The sequence below is a fragment of the Olea europaea genome, chromosome 13, assembly GCF_002742605.1.
Source record: "Olea europaea var. sylvestris chromosome 13, O_europaea_v1, whole genome shotgun sequence".
Lineage (NCBI taxonomy): Eukaryota > Viridiplantae > Streptophyta > Magnoliopsida > Lamiales > Oleaceae > Olea > Olea europaea.
This window is the reverse complement of record NC_036249.1, coordinates 10,834,308-10,845,323: the sequence shown is the minus strand read 5'-3', so window position 1 is coordinate 10,845,323 and position 11,016 is coordinate 10,834,308. Positions and strand designations below refer to the sequence as shown.

The 11,016-nt window shown below is 34.8% G+C and overlaps 1 protein-coding gene and 1 pseudogene across 1 annotated transcript in view; one reads left to right on the top strand and one right to left on the bottom strand.

Annotated features, from left to right (window-relative positions):
* Window positions 1-310: 310 nt before the first annotated feature.
* Window positions 311-1,571, bottom strand: LOC111408441 (annotated as a pseudogene).
* Window positions 1,572-2,428: 857 nt separating this feature from the next.
* The window catches only part of LOC111408440, a 10,505-nt gene continuing 1,917 nt past the window's right edge, over window positions 2,429-11,016 (top strand). Inside the window, exons 1-2 of the mRNA XM_023038201.1 lie at window positions 2,429-2,603; window positions 8,550-8,875. Coding sequence (XP_022893969.1) covers window positions 2,557-2,603; window positions 8,550-8,875 — 373 coding nt within the window. The 5' untranslated portion in view covers window positions 2,429-2,556. The remainder of the gene's footprint in view (window positions 2,604-8,549; window positions 8,876-11,016) is intronic.

Genomic DNA, 11,016 nt, shown 5'->3' with positions numbered 1-11,016 from the left:
TTGCAAATAATCAATGTCTTTCTTCCAAGTTATGTCTACTTAATGCTAAGTAGGTTAACAAGATTCATGCAAAGATCACATGCCTATAGTGAAGTCAAAGTTCAAATTAGATAGAATGTCACAGAGAAAAAATTTAGAAAAAATCTGAAGTGGAAAAAAGAAACCTAAAAATGGTATGAGAGCCGCATATGTTACAGTTGGACAATACATCCTATATCAACTCAACATCAAATGAGAACGATAAGTAGAGATTAAGCAACTGAAGGAAATTACAAAGAGGGGAAAAAAAAAAAAAAAACCTTCATGTCCATCTTACTCTTCTAGGCTATCCAAGAAGCTTTGTAACTCCTTCAAACCTTCAGCAGAAATGCTCCTGTGTACGCGTCCATGAGGAGCAACCAAATTCGGAGGCGGTTGTTGTTGAAAACACACTACGACCACAGCTAAATTGTCTCCACTCTTTCTCTTCAAAGCCTCATTAACGAGATCCTCCCTACACTTCAGTGGATCGTTGTGTTCTTGTAATATTCAGCGCGCAAAGTCAACAGCATTTTCACTCATGAAAACGTCCTAAATACCATCACAGAGTATGATGAGGAACTCATCTTCTGCTGATAGCTTAGTGCTCATGAATTCAGGTTCTGCACCAAGTGGTCCACCATCCATGCGTTTCAATCCATCCATGTGCCAATCTCCTAAAGCATGAGCAATATTCAGCTGTCCAATGTCCATTGAGATATCCATCGCAAAACTTATCCTCCTCATGCTTCTATACGCCTTCTTTCTTTCAAACAAACAGGTTTGTGATCCCTTGACATCTCAATTGCTTTATCATGACGACATAGTACTGCTCTGCAATCTCCAGCAATTGCCACCACTAATGAGCTGTCTCGAGCTAAATTACCAAACTTAAAGAAGTCAGGAACATTCTAAAGGGAAATAGACTCTTCAAAAGCCATAACTCAAATCCCTTTTTTTTTCTTTTTTTTCTTTTTTTTTGGGTGGTGGGGGAGATTAAAGGCAACGAATTCTTGAACTGTAATTGTCAAGTATAGCAACTTGATGTCGAGTTTTACTGTCTAAAGACAAGATTCAGATGAACTTGTCTTTCAGTAAGCATGCTAGTCTTAAAAATTCTGTTAGAACTATATTCAAACAACTTTTAACAAAGTTCTGATTAATTATGTAACATTATTTTCCTAAAATAATGTTATTTAGCACCACTAGTGTTACAATACCGATCTAAATGGCACTAAGTGTCATTAAATATGAGTAACAACGCAATGATTCATATGATTCCACCTTTTATTGAGCCCATGTAGGTAACATCCAGATTGGTGTTCTAGAACCACTGATATTAAATAGCATTATTTAGTTTTCAAACCTATGATGTTCGGACTTGGGTACGGATACGTATTTAAGTGTCAGATCTTTTACTTGATTCAAACGTTGGATTAAGGTTTAGATTACTCCTGCAAACTATTTGCATTTGAAATTCTATAAGCACTTATTCTGATGGCGACAAATATCGTTTGAGGATAGCGATTCATAATCGTGTTCAAACCTTCCATTTGGTAGACTATTATTGTTACTGATTTTCTTTGTTCTTCATCAAAGTTTGATCAACAAGGGCTTAATTAGAAATTAAAGAGTATTATTTATTAATACCAACAAAAGGTGCTTAATTGTATTCCTATCAACAATGCAAGTGGCAGAAGCTATGGACTTTTACACTGATTGCCAAGATGCTTACCGACTAAATTATTCAGATGAAAGTTTCTTATCAATTCTCCGGCAAAATTTTTAATTATTTATAAATATTCAATCTTCATTTTTAATAACATATTTTAATTAATCTACGAGCAGTATCTAATTATTCAATAAGTAAAGCCCGTTCAGCAAGGATGTGTTTAGATAATTTTCTGAATCGTATTTCACGGATTGTTTCTACTTAAAATTAATAGAACGATTTCAATACTGTTCACCAAAACCAATTATACAAGTGTCTTGTACAATGAGATTAAAAACCATTGAAAGTGTTTTTTTTTTTTTTTAACTAGAAGAATTTTTAAAGAAAATTGACTTAAGATAACCTTCTTATGAAATTCTTTTACAAGAAATAAAAACAAAAATAGAAATCACGTCAAACAAATTTTGTTTATAAAAATTTCCGTTATAGATGAATAAATTTATCATCAATATTTTATGTGGACTCTGTCTGTGTAGCACAGACAAGAGAGTCAAACTCGTACCAATCTTGTTTTTGTCGTCAACGCGGTTAAACTATTTCCTAGCGATGCAGATACAGCCTTAACGCGTTGTTAGAAACGGAAATGAAAACTCTTGTCGATTCAGTTTCCCCTCCATTGTTTTTTCAAACTGCAGAACAGACAAGATATTCAAAATCTTGCCAAAGCAATAGACAGACTTCACGTAGAAAATGCGTTGTGGGAAAAGTCGAGAAAACATTTTCCACAATAACAGAGGTAAAATATTGGTAGGTAGGAAAAGAAAAAAATGTTCGGTGTTTGATCTCTGATATTTTTGCACAGAGTAATGTCTCAGGAGAAAGACCATTATCCTTGCGTTTCCACGGCCAGCGGGTATGTTTTCTGTGCCTTATATTTTTTATTTGAATAAGTATTTTGCATAAATGAATCCATATTGTTGAGCAAAAGTTCCTCATCAATCGTAATTACCAATGAATTTTATGGTAAAAGATTGCTGTAAAAATTTACTGATGATCAAATTTAAGTATGGTGGTCAATAAGGCTTTGATAGTTAGTGTAGTGTTTCATTTAACTTGCCTCTCCTGCGACATTGAATAGCGAAATCAAATGTTACTTGTTATCTGTTGGAGGAAAAATAGGTTTACTAACTTGGATTGGCTAAAACTTGATAGAGGACAACACTAATAGGAAAAAGGAAGTGAAAAAAGGAAACTTTTATTTCTCAAATTCAAGACTTTACACATTTTTTTGACTTGTTGCAAAACGGAGGACACTATCCCTTTATATAGTGCTTACAAGAAGATTCTAGTCCACACATTTTCTAGAGACACCTAGACCACACATTAAGATATTTTCCTAGAATTCTCTAGATATTCTTTACATATCTTACTTAGATATTTATATAAATTTTTCTAAATAATGCTTCTAGAAATGCTAGGCATGTTGTGCCTAGACCACACATCAAGCCTTTTAATTGATTTGTGCCTATAAGCAAAATCGTTAAATCTATATTATTTAGTCTAAAAGTCAAGTTTACTACTCAACATCCTCCCTTAAACTTGATTTTGCTACTCCAAGTAGAGTTCTTAACTTGCGGAACACATCATGCTTGAGTGGCTTAGTGAGAATGTCGGCAATGTGCTCTTGGGAGGTTACATATTTCAGCTGCACTTCTTTCTTTGCAATGCTTTCTCTTATGAAATGATATTTTGTATCAATGTGCTTGCTTCTGTCATGGAATACTAGGTTCTTTGCCAATGCCAATGCCGATTTGTTATCAACATGGATTTCGGTTGGTTCTTCTTATGAAACTCCAAGCGTCTTCAACAAGTTTCTAAACCAAATCGCATGGCAGACACTTGATGTTGCTACAACATATTCAGCTTCACACGTAGATAGTGCTATGATCGATTGCTTTTTTGAGCTCCAAGTGAAAGTTGTGTCGCCCAAGTAAAACACATACCCAGTCGTACTTTTTCTATCATCACTATCTCCACCCCAATCGTTGTCACTATATCCAACAAGTTTGAATTCATTAGATGATGAATAGACTAAGCCATAATCAATCGTACCTTTGATGTAGCGAAGAATTCTCTTTGCAGTTTTCATATAGATCATGGTAGGTGTCCCCATATAGTGACTGATGAGCCTAACTCCAAAAAGGATATCTGGTCTTGTGCACGTCAAGTATCTTAGACTTCTAACAAGACTCTTAAAAAATGTTGGATTTACTTTTTCACCTTCATCATTCTTTGATAACTTGATTCCGCATTCGATGGAGGTGCATACGGGCTTACAGTCCTCCATATTGAATTTCTTTTGCATATCTTTCTTGTGAGATGAAAATGCAGTCCTCCATTTGGTTTACCTCTATCGCAAGATAGTAGGCCATGATGCCGATATCCATCATCTCGAATTCTTGAGCCATGACCTTCTTAAACTCAATGATCATACTTTGATTATTTCCTATGAATATAAGATCATCTACATACAAACAAATAAGCAAAATATTTCATTTCTCATTTACCTTTGTATAAAGGGCATACTTGTGAGAGCATTTTGTGAAGTTATTTTCTAGAAAATACTTGTCAATTCTACTATTCCACGCCCTTGGAGCTTGTTTCAACCCATATAAAGTTTTTTTTAGTTTCAAGACTTTACCTTCACGTCCGTTTACTTTATAGCCCATTGGTTGCTCCACATAGATTTCTTCTTCGAGATAACCATTTAGAAAAGCTGATTTCCCGTCCATTTGAAATATCTTCCACTTATTTTGCGCTGTAAGAGAGATAATTAATCTTATGATTTCTAAACGAGCAACAGGAACAAATGCCTCTTCATAATCAATTCCGACCGTTGGTTGTAACCTTTGGCAACCAATCTTGCTTTGTATCTTTCTACGTCTCCTTTAGTGTTCTTCTTTGCCTTATACACCCACTTAACTTCGATTGCTCTCTTTCCTTTGGGAAGAGTTGTCAGCTCCCACGTATCATTTTTCTCTATAGTCTTAATCTCTTCATCCATAGCATCTCTCCATCTTTTATTTTGCGTCGCTTCTTCATACCCTATTAGTTTACAATCCGCAAAAAGACAAAAAAGTGTGAGATCATTTTGATTTTCTGTTACCTCATATAGCTCTTGTAGGCTCCTCATCCGTGGTATCCTTTCGCTTGAACTTTCTCCTTGTGAAGATAATGGAGAAGCATCTCTATGAGTAGGTGATAGAGGTGGACTGATAATCTCTTGCTGCTCTTCATTCTCTTGTTCTTCTTCATCAAAGAATGGTAAGAAGTCATAGTCTTCTTCTTCGATACCCCAATCCTAAGTCCTTCTTCATCAAACTCGACATCTCTACTCATGGTGATCTTCTCATTGCTTGGATTATACAACTTATAGCCTTTAGAGCGAGAGTCATAGCCGATGAAGACATACCTTTCACTTTTATCATCTAACTTGGACCGTTTTTGATCTGGTACATGAGCATATGCAATGCTCCCAAATAGTCGTAAGTGAGAGATGTTGGGCTTTCTTCCACTCCATGCTTCTTGTGGTATCTTATTCCACACACTTCTAGAAGATGATCGGTTAGACAGATACACGCCGCAATTAACAGCTTCAGCCCAAAGTTCTTTGGGCAATCTCTTACTTTTGAGCATGCAACGGGCCATGTTGAGAATCGATCTGTTCTTTCTTTCGGCTACTCCATTTTGTTGTGGAGAGTATGGAACTGTCAATGGGCGATGAATTTCATTCTCCTCACAATATTTCTCAAACTTTTTGGAGGTGAACTCTCCTCCTCTATCAGCTCTCAAGGCTTTTATACTATATCCGCTTTCTTTTTCAATAAGAGCTTTAAAATTCTTAAAAGTTTCAAAAACTTCCAATTTTTGTTTGAGAAAATAGATCCAAGTCTTTCTACTAAAATCATCAATAAAAAAAACAAAATAATTACTCTTATCGAGAGAGTTTGGATTAATTGGCCCACAAATATCGGAGTGTACAAGTTCTAGCGAGTTCTTAGCTTTTATAGATGCTTCTTTTGGAAAACTTTTTCTCGAATGCTTTCCAAGTAAGCATCCTTCACAAAAATGATCTGCATGATTTATTGGAGGCAAACCTTTCACCATTTTCTTCTTATTCAACAACTTTAAACCTCCAAAATTAAGATGCCCAAATCTCAAGTGTCAAAGTCAAGATGAATCTTTAAAACAAACTTTTAAGAATTTAGTGACATCATTTTGAATGATTAACGCAAACATTCTATTGCTTGTCATAGGGACTTTGGCAATCAAATTTTCTCTTTGATCTCTTATTGAAAGACTATGATCTTTAAAATGAATATCATAGCCCTTCTCTAAGAGTTGTCCCAAACTTAAAATGTTATTCTTCATATTGGGCACATAATATACATTTGAGATAAATTGATGCGTATCATTTTTCAAGCAGATCAAGATTTTACCTTTTCCTTTCACTGGGATCTTGGACTCATCTCCAAAGGTAATGTTGTCGCTTATTGATTCATCAAGCTCCATAAACATGTTTTTTCTTCCACACATATGGTTGCTTGCTCCTGTATCCAAATACCAAGTATTCTTTTCTCTGCTTTCTTCACCTTTGTAAACCAACAGTAGTGCAGGATCTACTTCACTTTTCCGACAAGTGTAGTTAGCTTTCTCCTCAACTTGGTTAGTAATATTTCTACATTCTGAAGTATAATGACCAAGTTTTTTACAATTGTAACATTTAATTTGAGATTTGTCATACCTTGATCCTTCATTTTGCCTCGTACCTTTTCCTCTTCCGGGACCTCTGGTAGAAAATGAGCTTTGTCTTCTTTCCTACTTGTAGAATGCAATTCTTCCTCGATCTTGGTCTCGTCCTCTTCCTCTTTGGCTTTTTCTATTATTAAACCTTCCTTCACTCTCGTTCAAAGTGAACGTTGTTTGAAGAGCTTGCTCTAATGGCTTTTCTTTCACCTTCTTCGTTAGTCTTTTCTCATGAGCTTGTAAAGATCCCATGAGTTGATCGACACTCATACTATCTAGATCTTTAGATTCCTCAATGACTACAACTATATAGTCAAATTTAGAATCTAAAGACCTAAGTATCTTCTCAATTACTCGAGTGTCATTCAACTTTTCTCCATTCCTTTTTTAATTGATTCACAATAGCTAATACTCTAGAGAAGTAATCAAAAATTGATTCCGATTCTTTCATATGTAAAGCTTCAAACTTACCTCGAAGTGTTTGAAGTCGAACCTTTTTCACCTTCTCAACTCCTTCGTGGGATTTTCAAGATCTCCCATGCTTCTTTACTCGTAGTAGCACAAGCTACTTTCTTGAACATGCCTTCATCTAAGGCTTGATAGATGAGGGTGAGCGCCTTCTTGTCCTTCTTCCTTACATCCTTCAAACTATCCATTTGTGCTTGGGATAGAGCAACCTCATCTTGTGGCTCCGTGTAGCCTTTCTCTACGATCTCCCATGCATCTTGCGACCCGAGCAATGCTTTCATCCTTATGCTCCAATTGTCGTAGTTATCTTTGTTGAGTTGGAGGACTTGAAAAGGAATCATTCCATTTGTCATTTTTCACAAGAACCTTAGAGCTCTGATACCAGTTTGTTGGAGGAAAGATGGGTTTACTAACTTAGATTGGCTAAGGCTTGATAGAGGACAACACTAATAGGAAGAATGAAGTGAAAAAAGGAAACTTGTATTTCTTAAATTCAACACTTTACACACTTTTTGGCTTGTTACAAAATGGAAGGCACTACCTCTTTATATAGTGTTTACAAGAAGATTCTAGTCCACACATTTTCTAGAGACACTTAGATCACATATCAAGATATTTTTCTAGAATTCTCTAAATATTCTTTACATATCTTACTTAGATATTTATATAAATTTTTCTAGATAATGCTTCTAGAAATACTAGGCATGTTGGGCCTTTTAATTGATTTGGGCATATAAACAAAATCATTAAACCCATATTATTTAGTCCAAAAATCAAGTTTACTACTCAACATTATCTACTTCAAAGGGAAGCTTTCTTTAAACACTGTGAAGCATTTGGGAAAACTCTATTGGTAAATAGGTAGTAAATGCGACCTTCTTAATTACTAGGAAAAAAAAGAGTTTAAAAAGTAGGAAAATGATGCATAGCTCTATAAGAATAACAAGAAGAAAATTACATTAAGAAATAACATGGAGAAAGATTTATATATTCGAAACATATATAGAATGCATTTATTGTGTATATCCTTGTCTGAAAGTATGTATGATGGGGTCATGGAAGATCACCATGCTTCACTAGACAAGAGAGGGGCGCTCATCCTTAAGTCCAGTAGAGTCGTAGACCCTTTTTGGTTTTTTTATAAATTAGATTTTTAGTAAATTTTGATAAAGGTTAATCAAATGTATGGTTAAAAAATTGATAAAAGTCGTGAATTTTGTGAAATGAACCACATGAGTGCATAGTCTTAGAGATGATCAACTTGTTATGTGAGAGAGCAAGACGGAACTCCTTTTCTAGTTAGCCTTGTAGAGTTTTAGATGGTTATCTTAACATCTGTTAGATTGTCATCTTGTCGGTCACTCGGTCATGCATCTACTAGATATGTAAGATAGAAACCTTTATCGAGCGCATATATTATGAACTTCTAATTGAATCCTCCTAGTCTTTCATAAGATAATTTGTTGTTAAGGCTCTATGTTATTGAAATTGTTCATTTTCATTTATATAGCGATATCTCTTCATATTTCGTTTTTTAAAAAATAATAATAATAATAAATTATCGTTTTGTTATTACATCTTGAAGTAAGCAAACAGAAGCGTCAATAGAAAGTGAGGGTGACGGAAAAGTTTCACGGGATTTAACTGATAAGAGAGCGCCAGAGGACACTTCAAAGAGAGAAAACTACGAGGCAAATACACTGTCACAATGCAGAAAGTCGAAGGCCAGTGGTGACACATCAATGGTGGATGGATCATTTGGTCCGATACATAATACAGTTGAGACTAGCAAGCACAGTTCAGATCAGGTCAAACCAATTGAGACAGAGGAAAGATATTATGATTTTTATCAGCTACGACGAAGGAAGCATATGAAATATGATCGTAAGACTTCCTCTGCAGATTCTGCATGTAAGTATTATGCCCTAGGTCCAATCAACTTTGGACATAAATACTTTTATATGTAATTAATGCAATTAAATGGCAGATCTATTATTTAATTAATAGACAATTAAATAAATAATAGAGTCCGTAGATTCAAATATTTGTAATTTGTTAATCACAATGAGTTGTGATTGTGAGATACAAATTACATCTGATTGAATCTTAAATCATCCGTGGTCGTAAGTAATAACGAGATACGGATATCGTTATTACGGATAGACTATCACGTGTGGCATTTCTTACTTGTGAAGTAAGTAGCTGATCTCATAAGTTAAAATGTGGTGATACTTAAATGAACACGTGGATGTTTTGTTATAGAACAAAACATTGGAGACCCGTCGAGAGATTCCACATGGATAACTATCTGAGTGTCGGTGGTTAATCTCTAACGTTCGGTAGTGAAATTGGTCCTTTGACTTGAGGTCGTCATGGTACCTTATATGAGGATAGTCATACTTTGGCGGTGTTGGATGTTGCTCTGAAAAGGGCCGCTAATACGACATCGTTCGGGTACATCAAGAATCGTATGAAGGTTGTGATTGATCAATAAAGGATTCGTCACTCTTAGATAGTAGGAGATTATGATCTGCGTTTCATTCAATTAAGTCAATAATGAAATCCTTGGCCCAGGTGTACTCATAAGTCGAAAAGGAGTTTTCGACTTATAGTGACTTAATAGTGGAGTGAAAGATATGATCAATGATCGAGATTAACACAATTCCATATCTCGTAATTGATCGGATCATATTGACGAAGGGATTATAGTTTCACGGTAAACGAACGAATTTGATTTTGTCATACCACGTGACATTTCCCGTCACATGTATTGCCCTAACACATTGCTAGATGTCAATTAGGGACGGCGAGTGTGAATTGACGATAAATTAAAATGGTGTTTTATTTATCAATTTTGATTAGATCAAAATAATATTTCACGTCGTTAGGCATCGTGGCCGGGAACCTAATGAGTTGCACACAAAAGAGAATTGGAAGATTGCGAATTGCCAATTGGTTAATTTAACAATCGTTGGATAAATTAATTAATTGGATTTGTTATTTATATTCCCGAATTAATTAATTGGATTAATTAATTCACGGACCGGGTTTAATTAATTGGATTAATTAATTATTGGACCGGACCTGGCCGAGCCTGTTTGGGTTTATATAAATACATAACTAGGGTTTGAGGTCCATAAGGTTTTTCATTATTCTTGCTGGCACAAGAGAAAATCCTAGAAGCTGCAATCTTATTCTCTGTGTGGATCACCGTTGGAGGCTAGACAATTGGACAGCTGTGGTGGCGAATCAAGGTTGATGGAACGAAAAGAAAAGCAAAAAGATTGCAGATCTGGAAAATGTACAATATTGTCACAATTTCTATCTAAATACAAAGGCGATTTTTGGTGGGAATCGAAAATTATTTTAAATTTCGCTGTGCATGTATAAGTAGATTCCCAACAGTAGTATCAGAGCATACTTTGTGTTTGTTAGAAATTGTTTAATATATTTGTGCAGTCAATAGTTGATTGTTATATTTTTCTTGTTTCTAGCGATTAATGAAAATTCGATTTTCATATTTTTGAAATCTGATTTCGCAAAAAAAAAAAAAAATGGTTGTATTTTAGGGTTTCAGTTGTGGAGTGAAAACGGGGGCCTCTATGCAATTTTTGAAATTTCCGGGTGCCCCCTACAATTAAAGAATAAAGGGGTGATTTTGCAATTTTAAATAAAGGGCTGCTCTGCAATTTTGGGAATTTGGAGGGCCGACTGCAATTAAGGGAAATGGGTCGTTTTGCAATATTTTAAAAAGGGACTTGTTCTGCAATTTTAAATCTTGAAAGGGTCCGATGTTAATTTGAAATTTGGGTCAATTTGCAAGTTTTCAAAATGGTTTTGAATTTGAATTTTGAAATGGTTTTAAAATTAACTTTAATTGGGTTCGACCCATAATTTAATTTTGACCCAAATTAAAATTTTATTTAAAATTTGCGACATTTTATATTTTCGTTAAAATTGGATTTTGATTTAAATATTAAACTTTGACCCAATTGAATTTTATTTTATTTAGGAGTGTTATCCTAATTTAAAATATTGATTCAATCTAAATT